General features: G+C 39.5%; 2 protein-coding genes and 1 non-coding gene across 5 annotated transcripts in view; 1 reads left to right on the top strand and 2 right to left on the bottom strand.

The window, feature by feature from the left end:
• The window catches only part of LOC102124488 (RNA polymerase-associated protein LEO1-like), a 30,479-nt gene extending 20,784 nt beyond the window's left edge, over positions 1 to 9,695 (top strand). The window contains exon 8 of one of the 2 annotated variants that reach the window (XM_073995812.1): positions 8,095 to 9,695. In XM_073995812.1, coding sequence (XP_073851913.1) covers positions 8,095 to 8,180 — 86 coding nt within the window. In that variant the 3' untranslated portion in view covers positions 8,181 to 9,695. The remainder of the gene's footprint in view (positions 1 to 8,094) is intronic. The other variant, XM_015452834.4, reaches the window with a different exon arrangement.
• The window catches only part of TMOD3 (tropomodulin 3), a 79,877-nt gene continuing 67,377 nt past the window's right edge, over positions 1,308 to 13,807 (bottom strand). For both annotated transcript variants that reach the window (XM_015452833.3, XM_005559574.4), the window contains 3 exons: positions 12,828 to 12,971; positions 10,795 to 10,939; positions 1,308 to 4,594 (listed from right to left, as the gene is read on the bottom strand). In XM_015452833.3, coding sequence (XP_015308319.1) covers positions 4,560 to 4,594; positions 10,795 to 10,939; positions 12,828 to 12,971 — 324 coding nt within the window. In that variant the 3' untranslated portion in view covers positions 1,308 to 4,559. The remainder of the gene's footprint in view (positions 4,595 to 10,794; positions 10,940 to 12,827; positions 12,972 to 13,807) is intronic.
• LOC123574746 (U6 spliceosomal RNA) lies at positions 6,052 to 6,153 on the bottom strand. The gene has a single exon (XR_006699950.1). It is a non-coding gene; the product is annotated as a U6 spliceosomal RNA (small nuclear RNA).

Genomic DNA, 13,807 nt, shown 5'->3' with positions numbered 1-13,807 from the left:
GCAGGAGAATGGCATAAACCCGGGAGGCGGAGCTTCCAGTGGGCTGAGATTCGGCCGCTGCATTCCAGCCTGGGCGACAGAGCAAGACTCTGTCTCAAAAAAAAAAAAAAAAAAAAAAAAGAGTAAGTCTGGGTGTGGTGGCTCAAGCCTGTAATCCCAGCACTTTGGGAGGCTGAGGTGGGCGGATAACCTGAGGTCAGTTTGAGACCAGCCCCACCAACATGGTGAAACCCCATCTCTACTAAAAATACAAAAAATTATCCAGGCGTGGTGACGGACGCCTGTAATCCCAGCTACTTGGGAGGCTGAGGCAGGAGAATCACTTGTACCTGGGAGGTGGAAGTTGCAGTGAGCTGAGATTGCACCACTGCACTCCAGCCTGGGCAACAGAGTGAGACTCAGTCTCAAAAAAGAATATAGAAGTCTTTGCCTCTGAATATTATTTTCTCAATTTAAAAATAATGAGTGAACAGTTTCTTTGCTTTGTTGGTAAGCAAGTCTTAGGGCAAGAAATATCCAGAAACATTAATCATCAGTGAAGGAAAGGGTAATTTTACAGATACTTAGACCCCAAGAACTCACGGCCCTTAACGGAGAGAGCAACCCGAGTTGTCTCTAGTGCATCCATATGTTTGCTTCTCTTGGGTGCCATGGGTCAATACATTCGAAGTGCAGTAGCACTGTAGAATGAGTGAAGTTGGGCAGTACTAAACTTGCAAAGAATGGAAGTGACTAAGGACTCCAGAGAAAGCATGATCCTTGCATCTGCTGAGAGGTAAACAACGGTTCCTGGTTTTATAGGGAAAAAGTGAGGCAACCCTGGGAACACAGACCCTAAATAAGATTTTATAAAACTCCATAAAGGCTGTCATCTTATTTTAAAGACAGCAAAAGTTAGATATAATGTACAACATGATATGAGTAACATTTTATCAAAACTTTTTTTTTTTTTTTGAGATGGAGTTTCACTCCTGTTGCCCAGGCTGGAGTGCAATGGTGTGACCTTGGCTCACCACAACCTCCGCCTCCCAGGTTCAAGAAATTCTCCTGCCTCAGCCTCCCGAGTAGCTGAGATAACAGGCGTGTGCCACCACGCCTGGCTAATTTTGCATTTTTAGTAGAGACAGGGTTTCTCCATGTTGGTCAAGCTGGTCTCGAACTCCCGACCTCAGGTGATCCGCCCGCCTCGGCCTCCCAAAGTCTAGGATTACAGGCATGAGCCACCGCGCCCGGCCCCAAACATTTTTAAAAATAATTCTTATTATGTCATGGAATCCTCTTTTTAAATGAAAACAACAGATACTTGGTCAACTGGAAAACAATTTATAAAGGTCTATTTACATGTAACTTCTCCAGAGTGCATCTCTTATACAAAGCAAGGATGTGGGTTATTTCATTCAAATAACATGAAGTCGCAATTAAATGACCAAACTAACTCTCCTCGAAGTCTCTAACCATCTGCTAATTTATTTAATACAAAAATGCTTATTTGGTCTTTTAATGACAAGCAACCTTTGAAAGTGTATTTCACCTATTCTTGAGACTTCTACTAGGCTTTAGCTATAAGAATATAGCACCAAAATCCATTTTAATAGTATTAATATTTGCCACTAATATTGAGTTTTTAATACATACAATTTCATGTAGGAATATTGGGAAAATTCAGACAAATATGAGTATAACATTTTATAAAATGGGTAATAAAAAGCTTTTTTAAAAATAGCAATTTAAAAACACAAAGAATATTCTTTTACAGAACCAGATAAGCTGGTTAGACTACAAAACCTAAGGTCTCAGAAAACCTTTGGCTTAAAAATTAAGATTACTGCAAAACCCTAATCTATTTATTACAAAATTTTAGAGCAATTTAGAAATACTGAAAGTTACTAAGAGGTGCCAGATTTTTAAAGATTGAAGTAAACACGATTTTTCTCCCTTATACTTTTGGAAAGATTTTCTATATTCAATTGGATGAATGTTCATATTTAATGTTACTTATGAAGAAATCCTTTCTTTCAGTTATACAATGAACTATTATAATGCAGAATTGAAATGGTACAAGCAAAATACTCAACTTCATGCTTCAATAAACAATAAAAGAAAAAGATATTACCCATAGGTATGAGGCAAAATTATAGGTAGAGTCCCACTTACCTATATTAAAAAAAAAACCAAAAAACTTAAGGGATGAAGGGGGTACTAGTTATCAACTGATTGACTTACAGAACAATGCAAACGAGGATGCCTGACTGAAAGTCTAGGTGACCAATTCTTTCTGGTAGCCTGAGATGCCTGCTCCATGCCTGACTCTCAATCTTGCTGGAACTGTGCAGTCTCTACAAAACCAAATACAATCAAAAAGCTGCATATGGGCGTGGGGAGGGGAAGAGGGGTGAAGAAGAGAGGGAGGGAGAGAAATAGGGAAACAGAGAAAGTTGGAAGGGAGAGGGATGGAGGAAGGGAGGCAACAAAGCAAGCAGGTGAGCCTTGCTAACTTAGAAAAATATCAGTGGCCTTTAACTGACAGGGAATAGTGCAAGTTAATCTTTGGCCCCTATAAAACACTGGGAACTGATATAACAAAACAAAACAAGACAAAACCAAAAAAAGAAACCGAAGACACATACCACAGTTCTTATGAGGGAAGCTTAGTCTATTAAGAAGGCTTATTAGCAGAGCACACAAGAAGCTGCCTTGCTTGTTAGATAAACTGTCCAGCCCAAGCCAAAGTAGCAGACGTATTGCAATTCAATTTCAAAAAGTGTTTTTGTTTTTGTTTTTTTTTTTTTTGAGACAGAGTCTTGTTCTGTCGCCCAGACAACAGTGCAGTGGTACGATCTCGGCTCACTCCAACCTCTATCTCCCAGGTTCAAGTGATTCTCCTGCCTCAGCCTCCCGAGTAGCTGGGATTACAGGTGTGCACCACCACACCCAGCTAATTTTTTGATTTTTAGTAGGACAGGCTGGTCTCGAACTCTTGACCTTAAGTGATCCACCCACTTTGGCTTCCCAAAGTGCTGGGATTCCAGGCATGAGCCACTGTGCCCAGCCCAAAAAGTTAAAAAAAAAATTAATAATGATTAGCTACCTTGCCTCCCTCAGAAATGAGATTTTTTCCCTTCAGAAGCATCTCTGTAAATGATACAGCCAGGCCTGAATTTTGAGGCCAGGGTTACCTCAGATTCCATTCCTCCCTGTTTTCTGCAGCTGTAAATGCCTCTGCCATCTCCTGCTCCAGGGGCTGCCCTGAGACAGAACATGAACACAAGTCCAGATCCTCTTCCCACCAGCATCAGCTCTGCAGTCTCAAATCAGTCTCCCAATCACAGTACTCTAGTTCAATTGTTCACTTTAATACTTTGAGCAAGAAAGACTGCTTTTATTATAGAAATGACTTTTATAAATATGGACAAAAGTATAAGATGAAAGGAAGCATATACTAAAAATTAGATTTATGAAGAATAGCAGTTTTCCTTCTTGGCTGGAAGATCTGTAGCAGTGATTAAATACTGTATGCAATTCTGCACTGCAAATAGGAACTTCTTGATACTGTGTAACACCAAGTAATTTACATACATGCTAGCTTCCAGTTGACTTACAGTAACCATCAGTTTAAACAACTGTTTTGCAAGTGCCTCATACTGGAACTCTATCATATTTATTCTCTTTGATTTCATTGTTTAACAGTTTTCTTTTTTCTCTTACCCTAAATAATTAAGAGTTGGCTGTATACCTTTTTTTTGGGGGGGGGGGCGGTGAAAACAGCTTTTATTTTTTACTATTAGCTTTCACAAAAATTTAATAATGCTCACTTTATTAAAATGAAACACTGGAATGAACTTAGACCTCACTATACTTTTAAACAAAGTATGTAACCTAGCAAAGCTGATGACTTTGTTTTAAGAAAACCTGGGTGTTGCTGTGTCTCATCAGACAAGTGCTGTAACCTGGAATGCACAGATGACCGCCTCTCTCCCTGGAGACCTGCTTTAGCTCCAACACAGATGACCAGATTTTGAGTCAACTGTTTTAAAATTCTGGCATTTTGTTCTCTTCATAGAGAAAAATCACACCCTTGCAAAGTTCATGTATTTTAAAAATTTTTTAAAAATTTAGAAAAGTCTCCAGGTCATGGAGAGAAGAAAATACTGAAGTGTTTTATGTCTAAATGAAGCAATAACAATTCTGATACCAGCAATATCCCTTTTGATTTAAAAAAGATTGGTCCTCACAATGTTCAAATTATTCTACACAAATGACCTGTGAAATTTTTTACAATTGTATTTTTTTGCTCAAGAGTCATCATAAATCATTTGATTAAACTAAATTAAAATTGATTTCAGCAGAAAGTAGAAATGTTTCAGAATATAAAATATCACATTACTGATTTTACAATTTGAAACTGATAACAACTTAAACTATAAAAAAAAAAAATGCATATCACTAAAAAAATTTTTCCAGTCTTTTCCCTTCTACCCAGGAAAATTTTACATCTGGTGTCACCAACATGAACCTTTGGTGATCTTCTGAAGTCTTCCAAAGATTACACCTTGGCAGACTTACTGGTGATCTCCTTCAACTCGTCTCTTGCGCACTATGAGAAAAATAAAAGAAACTATGTTAGAAATCCCTATTAGTTTTTACAATGGTAACTTGCTTATAACAAGCAAGTTTCTGCGTAAGTTATAAGTTCTACAAAATTGAAACGTCCATTTCCAGTTCACATGACCATTAATTAAAAAAACAAAAACAAAAACCAAACCTACTTCCCATCATTCACCACTGTCATTTACTTGTTGAGAACCGAGGGGCTTCAAAACAAGAACTACATGCCCTAAGGTCAATGACTCATAGCTGTGCTTACATAGCAGCAGCACTAGAAATCTAAATGGTCAGCAATCATCTACAAGTCATTTGTTTTTATTTTTAACTTTGTAATTTATTTTATTAATAAAACAGAGATTAGGTCTCACTATTTTGCCCAGGCTGGTCTCGGACTCCTGGGTTCAAGTATCTGCCCGCCTCAGCATCCCAAAGTGCTGGGATTACAGGTGTGAGCCACTGCGCCTAGCCCAAGTCATTTGTTTATTGAAAAAGTACATACTCAGGTTTAAAAAAACAGCTAGTAAATTAGTGTGTTAAATTTTGAAGTGACATTCGGGCAGCTGGGGTTAGAACATATTAAAAGTAGCTATTTGCATGCTCTCCTGATTAGACACTACAATGTATTTCCTTAGGCTGTAAAAGAATATACCAAAAACATTTTTGTCATTTTTATACGTAAGTGATTTGCTACTGCTTTCTGAATTTTCCTTCTCTTGCTTCCTGTAAAATAAACCAGTTCAGGGTCTGATAAAACAACAAATGCAAAGTAATGAAAATCTCAGACCCTGGTAATATGGCGCGGTCACTTCTGACTACCATAAACTTTGGCTGCCTAAGTGGCCAACTCACTCAGCTTATGCAGCAAAGAACGGTACATGTATGTATCTGAGACTACCAGCCTCTTCCTGGACTGGTGATGCCAAACTACTCAGGGGTGTTCTCTAGTAGCAGAACAAGGTCTTCAACTTCAAATCTTGCTACCTGCACTCTCACCTATCAGCCACTAGACAGCATTCACTGCCACCAATTCAGGACTCTCAGCACTGTGGCCAGCTCCTAGAGAGGACAAAAACCACAGGTTCCAGAGTTGGTGACAAATAGAGTGAATCATGGCTCTGTCACTTCTGTAGTATGTATTTTGGCCTAAATTGGCTGTTTGACAGAGGAACTAGAAGCCAACAGGTGTACCTGGTGTCCTGGCCAGGCCATAGACACTCCACTCTTGTGCTACTCTGACTGCTGGCTTCTGTTTGTCAGCCTTTAATAGATAAGACCACACGTTCAGATGACGTATATAAAATCTTGTTCAGCCATAGGCTGGGTGCTCGCTTGAAAATAAAACCAGAAGGACTAAAGTATCAGGTTCCCACAAACATTTTTATACTTATCTAATTAAGTTTGCCTGACTCTAAGTTTATTTTAATTTATTTTTTGCCAGAACTCAATAAAAATAGGGATTGCTTCATGAATGTGTGTGTCATCCTTGCAAGGGGCCATGCTCATCTTCTCTGTATCATTCCAATTTTAGTGTATGTGCTGTCAAAGCAAGCAACTGACTCTAATTTTAATCCATGCTAACAAGGACAAGTTTCATGTGTTCACTGAAGTATTAAAAAAAAATTAAATGGAGACTTGAGCTCTCAAATATCAAATCATGTATATAGATCTCTGAAAAATATAGAAATGTCTGAAAGGCAAACTTCAGATAATTCTTTAGGGTAGAACATTTCAAAGAAAATTCTGAATTGCAGCAGGGTTTGGATGTTATTGGCATACCACTTCAGATGCTAAAATGCATGCTATAAAAAAGGACAGAGTGCAGCAAACAAAAAAGGTCTACAAAATGGAATATGTAGTTAGCTAGTGCAAAGATAGTAATGTGAGACTCAAAGGTAAATAGAATATTGCATGTATACCATAGAACCTCTTTGCTGTTACAGCTGTGACACTTCTTAGCTGGAGAGATGGAGAGTAGGTAGAATTATTTCAATGAATAGCTGAGACTAAGAAAACAATGAGAGGGAACGATGTTACCAAAATCAGAACTCAAAGATCTGATAAAGCCCCCTCTACAAGGTGAAAAAGAACTATATGCCCAGGAGATTCTGCACAAGTTTCAAGTATTGTTCTTTGATTATCTCTTTTGTGTTAGCACATATCAGGCTGCTGAGACCAGTATGTCAGAAAACATGGTCTTCAGACTTTCCATCTTTATCTTCTAGGCAGAGGTCAGAGTATACAGCTGAAAAAAAGTTAAGCTGAGCGGGAGAATGAGAAACTGCTGCCACTGTGTGTACAACAGAGGACAGTGGGGCAACGGGCCATTTCTGCCTCCTCTTTCTCACCTGGTGCTCACCTGTTACCTTCCAGCAATTCCTCAGCTCATCCTCTAGATGGCAGGCTTATAAATGTTGCCCTGTTAACAATTGTTTGGATCTGGTCCAATTTCTTTCCAAAACACACTCCACTGATAAAAGTTGTCAATACGTCATCATTAGTTAATTGCAAATGTCCTAACTAACCTCATTTTCTAACTCTAAAAGCAATAAGGGCAGTTTTTTTTTTTTTAAGTATCTTAATCATGTATTCAGTGTTCTCTAATGGCTCTCAAACGCTTCCTGCATAAAATCCAAATAAATCCAAGTTCTTTAACCATGTAATTTTAGTGTATTCTACCAACACTGCCTCTTAAATCTGCTGATATCACCTTTTTTTTTTTTTTTTTAAGACAAAAGTCTCACCCTGTCGTCCAGGCTGGAGTGCAGTGGTGCAATCTCGGCTCACTGCAACCTCTGCCTCCTGGGTTCAAGCAATTCTCATGCCTCAGCCCCCTCAGTAGCTAGGATTACAGGCACCTGCCACCACACCTGGCTAATTTTTTATTTTTAGTTTCACCACATTGGCCAGGGTGGTCTCAAACTCCTGACCTCAGGTGATCTACCCATCTGGGTCTCTCAAAGTGCTTGGATTACAGGCGTGAGCCACCGCACCCAGCCTTGATCTGCTGATATCACTTTGTAAATACTAGCTTTAAACAACAAGTACTTATTGAAAGTTTATTCTGGAGCCAGCCTCATGATAGTCAGTTCTTAAAATCCACAGGCTGTCATCAGCACATAAATAACTTGCTTGCTCTCAAATTTGAACTTTTATCTATAATTGCCCTGTCCAGGAATGTGTTTATTGTCATTTCATGCCTGAGACCCACGTCTGAAAATGTAGTTTGGATCAGAATGAAACAGTGTAAGTGGGAGTCTACAGAGTTCCCAGCACAAAGCTGCTTGCTTTCTCTCAATTCTGCTTTGGGTCAGAACACAGCTTCTTCAACATGGCCTTCAATTCCTCTATAACACCCCACTGTGCACAGCTATTCAATTGCTCAGTGCCAACATAAAGCAGTCTAGGAAGTGGTTTTCATTTGCCCCCCCCCCCATCTTGCATTTGCCCAAATCTCCCTCAATCTAACACTGGACATTTCTTTTCTTACAGAAATGCAGGCAAAGTGCCTACCACAACAGGCTTCACAAAAAAACACAACTGCTGAAGCCTTGCAAAGGTCAGCACCCCTGCCATGACATTTATGGGCATTCACTGTACTGCCCCCGGAGGGCCAGTTGCTGGAATCACCTGCCTCCTGGAGGGAGGTAAGTAACAGCTGGTTGGGGCTTGTTAAGTTAGTTTCCAAGGAGAGGAAAAATGGAGGATACTTCTGGCTTAGTTTATGGCCATTTAGGTACCAGAAAATTGTAACTTTGAGAGAGTTCAAATTCTACCACTTATTTATTCACTTAATCCAGTTTTCTTAAGTACCTATTGTGTGTCAGGCATGGTTTTAAGAGAGTTGGGATTCAATAGTTGGACATGGCCCTGCCAACAACATAGTCCCTGCCCTCAAAAAGCATATAGTATTTGGAAATAAGACTATTACATATAATTAATTTTCTGAGTAAAAGGCAATTTAAAAAATAGGACAAATGCTGTGTTAAGTAGAAGACATACGGGGCATACCTGCTTAAGATGTATAACAATGATGAACTCAGAAACTCAAATATCCACTCAACACTGGAGAAACAAGCCAGGGTTTCTGAGTGTGAAATGACTTCAACCCAAATCTCATCATAGACTAAATCAGAACCTCTAAGGAAATTCGCTCTGTCACTTTTCTGTAGTGTGTTTTTTGGCAAGTCAGTTAACTTCTCTGAGCCTCAACTTATCCTGCATAACAGGAGAACAACAGTATCAGTACCTCGTGGCTGTGTAGTGCACTAATGAGAACATAGTAAACATTCAACAGAGCACTTGGCTTCACTATCCATCAAAGTAGGGTTATGTGATGGTCGTGAGGCCCTGGTCAACCAACTTTTTGGGGTGAAGAAAGTCATTTTAAGCCAATAATGTATGTGTTTTTAAACCTCTCCAATTATTTATGAAGTCCAGCTAGAACTTTATGAAGTTCTCTTAAAACATTGCTCTAAGAAGCAAAATTAAATGCCTGAAGGAAAAAATAGAAGCTAACTACTGAACCAATACTAAAACAATTAGCATGACTTTGCAAACTACATTTGGAATCAACAATACACCAAAACACACCAATTTTCTATTTTCAAAAGCAAGCAGCTAACATCTCCTCTGGGAAACCATAGTGATACAAAGGACAGAAAGAGTTTGAGCTAATATTTTCCACAGTGATCTGGAATAAAGAAATGAAGTGCTATTTTTTTCCTGCTCCAGAAACTTTTACAGAATGCAAACTCAAATATGGCTGAAGCTTAAGAGAATGGCAACACTTTGAAATGTCACTCCTTTTGAGAAGTCTTGTTTTACTTCTTTTCTAAAAGGCATCTTTAAAAATACTTCAATGGCAAACATCCTAGTTTAAAAGAATCAACTTTTGGAAACATGTAGAAATAAAATTCTAAGCACCATATTCTTTAATTCAGCCTTGGCTGGAAAGTCTATTTCAAACAGAAGCCACAAGCCTCAAGCAATTAAATAGGAACCACAGGAGAATGAGAGATTACTGACCTAGATGTATGCAGTGAGAAGAGAGTTCCACAACAGTCCTGTTAGAAAGATGAGCAAACACCTACACACCGGACTGTAAAACCTGGGTGAGGGCCCAGGTGCGGTGGCTCACGCCTGTAATCCCAGCACTTTGGGAGGCCAAGGTGGGCGGATGGTGAGGTCAAGAGATCGAGACCATCCTGGCCAACACAGTGAAACCCCATCTCTACTAAAAATACAAAAACTGGCTGGGCATAGTGGCTCACGCCTGTAATTCCAGCACTTTGGGAGGCCGAGGTGGGTGAATCACAAGGTCAGGAGATCGAGACCATCCTGGCTAACATGATGAAACCCCGTCTCTACCAAAAATACAAAAAAAAATGAGCTGGGCGTGGTGGCAGGCGCCTGTAGTCCCAGCTACTTGGGAGGCTAAGGCAGGAGAATGGCGTGAACCCGGGAAGTGGAGCTTGCAGTGAGCCGAGATCATGCCACTGCACTCCAGCCTGAGCAACTGAGCAAGATTCTGTCTCAAAAAAAAAACCCAAAAAAAACCAACAAACAAAAAAAACCACCCAAAAATTAGCTGGGCATGGTGGTGCACACCTGTAGTCTCAGCTACTTGGGAGGCTGAGGGAGGAGAACCGCTTGAACCCCAGAGGCAGAGGTTGCAGTGAGCCGAGATGGCACCACTGCACTCCAGCCTGGCAACAGAGTGAGGCTCTGTCTCACAACAACAATGACAAAAAACCTGGGTGAGAAATATAATTATTCTCTATTTTATATATTTCTATATTCCATATTCTATCATATAAAACTGAATTTCTACCAGGTCTATTTGATTAAAAGGGCAAAAAACTTTCCTTTAATGTTGAAATCTTTGTTTCAATAGTTCCAAGGACTGATTTGTAACTGAGAACAAATTGTTTGTTGTAGAAAACTGGTTACTTACAACTACGAAATATGCTTGTCACAGGAAGCTGACTTTACCCATTGACCCAATCATCACAACACCCTCACTTTAATTGAACTAGAATTCAATCGGTATAAAAAGGACCATGTAGATTTTAGAAACAAAGGCCAAATAACTTCTTTGTTAGAATTTATTCTTAAGAGGAAAAGAAGTTCCCTCAATACATTAGCTTATGATAGAACCCAGAAACTCGATCGATACTGTCTATGCCTTACCTAAGTCATTGTTTTTTGTTATAGCATTAGCTGCCCTGGTTCGTGGTCCCTGCTGTGTAAACTGATATCCAAATTTAAGGATATTTGTATTTTCCTCAAGCATCTTGGCCATTTCCAATTCTACAGCTGTCCCCAACTGCTGCCTCTGGAATAATCAGAAAAAAAAAGAACAATATTAATAAACTAGATCAAAATACTTTTCTAGGTAAATTAAGACATTCAGGCACATGCTGATTCTTTGATCTCTTTAAAAAATGTTCCCAATTCCTACAACATATACATAGTTCAGTAGTTCCAAGGGCTGATTTGTAACTGAGAACAAACTGCTTGTTGTAGAAAACTGGTCACTTAAAGCTAAGAAATGTTTGTCACAGGAAGCTGATTTCACCCACTGACCCCATCATCACCACAGCCTCACTGGAACTTTACACACGCACACACACAAAATAAACTTTTTTTTTTTTTTTTTTTTTTTTTTTGAGACAGAGTCTTGCTCTGTCGCCCAGGCTGGGGTGCAGTGGCCGGATCTCAGCTCACTGCAAGCTCTGCCTCCCGGGTTTAGACCATTCTCCTGCCTCAGCCTCCCGAGTAGCTGGGACTACAGGCGCCCGCCACCTCGCCCGGCTAGTTTTTTGTATTTTTTAGTAGAGACGGGGTTTCACCGTGTTAGCCAGGATGGTCTCGATCTCCTGACCTCGTGATCCACCCGTCTCGGCCTCCCAAAGTGCTGGGATTACAGGCTTGAGCCACCGCGCCCGGCCACAAAATAAACTTTTTTAAGTTCAGTAATATGATCATACAGACATCAAAAAAGTGTGAATTACTACAATGAGATATACTTCATACCCACTAGGATAAGTATAATAAAAAAGATAGATAATAACAAGTGTTGGCAAGAATGTGGAAAAATGAGGACATTGCAGGGAGGAATGTAAAATAGTACAGCTACTGTGGAAAACTGTTTGGCTGCTGCTCAAAAAGTTAAACATAGAATTACCATGTGACCCAGCAATTACACTCCTAGCTATATAGAGAAATGAAAATCTATGTCCATGTAAGAGTTTGTAATGAATGTTCATAGCAGTATTATTTCTAGGGGCCCATACGTGGACACACCCCAAATGGAACAGAATATTATTCAGTCATAAAAGAATGAGGTACTGATGTATGCTACAATACAGATGAACCTCCAGAACATTATGCTAGGTGAAAGAAGCCAGTCACAAAAAGATCACATATTGTTTGATTCCCCAGATACAAGCTGTCCAGAATAGGCAAATCCTAAGAAACAGAAAGTGGATGAGTGATTGCCAGAGCCTGGTGAGAGGGGTGAATGGGGAGTGACTGCTAAAGGGTATGGGGTTTCTTTGTGGGGTAATGAAAATGTTCTGGAATTAGTGGTAATGGCTGTAAAACTCCACAAATATACTAAAAACCATTTAACTGTATATTTTAAAAAAGTGAATTTTACTGTACGTAATTATATCTCAATAAAAAATTAAAAACATGGATTAAGAAGCACTGGGTTAAATTTTAAGACATAATCCTCTTTTCTACCTTCATAGTTTACAAAAGTTGTTTGAAGGACTGAAGGAGACATTTACCAAATATTTTTTCAAATAACTGGAGTTATTTTTTCAAATAAAAAAATTAATAGCTAATCTGGATGGAAACATTGCTAACATGTATCTCTCTGCCTCTTACTTACAAAGACCCTACAATGTGGACCTTGCCAGCACAGAGCTGAAAAATTGGAAGGTGGACTAGGTCACAGGTAAAAGTCCTCTCAGTTCAAACTAGATAGCCATCTAAATTCTCTTAAAATGATCTAGGGAGAGTATACACCTTTATATTGTATACACTGTTATATACACTAATATTCTAGATACCCCAAATGTCCGCTCTCCATTCAGCCCAGCATCTTTCAATAGGGATCCCTGACAGCCCACCTCCCATCCCCATCCTGAGTCGCCAAGCCCTACATAGCAGTGTGGGCTGTAGCTTCCTCGACGTTATTATTGTAGAACATTGACCTGATTGTCAATCTTGAGCTCTGCCAGGGTTTCATTATCTCTTAACGCATCAATCAGTGCCAGAATCCCAACTCCTGTGATGAAGTTGGACTCCACATTTAAGCTCTTCAAAGTTTTGTTCACTTTCAGCATTTCTGCAAAAGCCTGGAAATTAAAGAAAATATTGAGATGAAAATTTGATATAGTACCTACTACATATTGTACATGTCATAAACAAATATATTAATTAACATAACTGCCTTAATGTTTGTCATTAGTTGTTTCAGTTTGACACAGTAGCCCATAGCTCTCACAGGTACAGTTGTCCCTCAGTATTCATTGGGGATTCGTTCCAGGACCACCTGCAGATACCAACATCTTCAGATGCTCAACTGCCTTATATAAAATGGCATAGTATTTGCATACAACCTGCACACATCCTCCTGTATACTTTTCATTATCTCTAGGTTACTTAATATACCTAATACAATGCCTACACATCATTTCATTTTTGTGGATTCAACACAGTACCTGGCATACAGCAAATTCAGATTTTGCTTTTAGAAATCCATAGAATTTTTTTTCCCAAATATTTTTGATCTGAAGTTGGTTGAACCCATGGATGACTGTACCTACTTTTCTTTTTCTTTTTCTTTTTTTTTTTTTGAGACAGGGTCTTGCCCTGTCACCCAGGCTGGAGTGCAGTGGCATGATCATAGCTCACTGCAACCTCTGCCTCCTGGGCTCAACTGATCCTCCCACCTCTGCCTCCTGAGTAGCTGAAACTACAGTTGTGCACCATCATGCCCGGCTAATTTTTGTATTTTTTTGTAGAGATGGGGTTTCACCATGTTGCCCAGGCTGGTCTCAAACTCCTGGGTTCAAGCAATCCACCCACCTCGACTTCCCAAAGTGCTGGGATTACAGTTGTGAGCTACTGCACCTGGCCTGTACCTATTTTTCATATGCACCCTGTCATAATCTTTAGATTTTTTGATCAC

This window comes from Macaca fascicularis, chromosome 7 (genome assembly GCF_037993035.2).
Source record: "Macaca fascicularis isolate 582-1 chromosome 7, T2T-MFA8v1.1".
NCBI lineage: Eukaryota > Metazoa > Chordata > Mammalia > Primates > Cercopithecidae > Macaca > Macaca fascicularis.
Note: the sequence above shows the minus strand (reverse complement) of the source record. Positions and strands in the feature narration are given on the sequence as shown.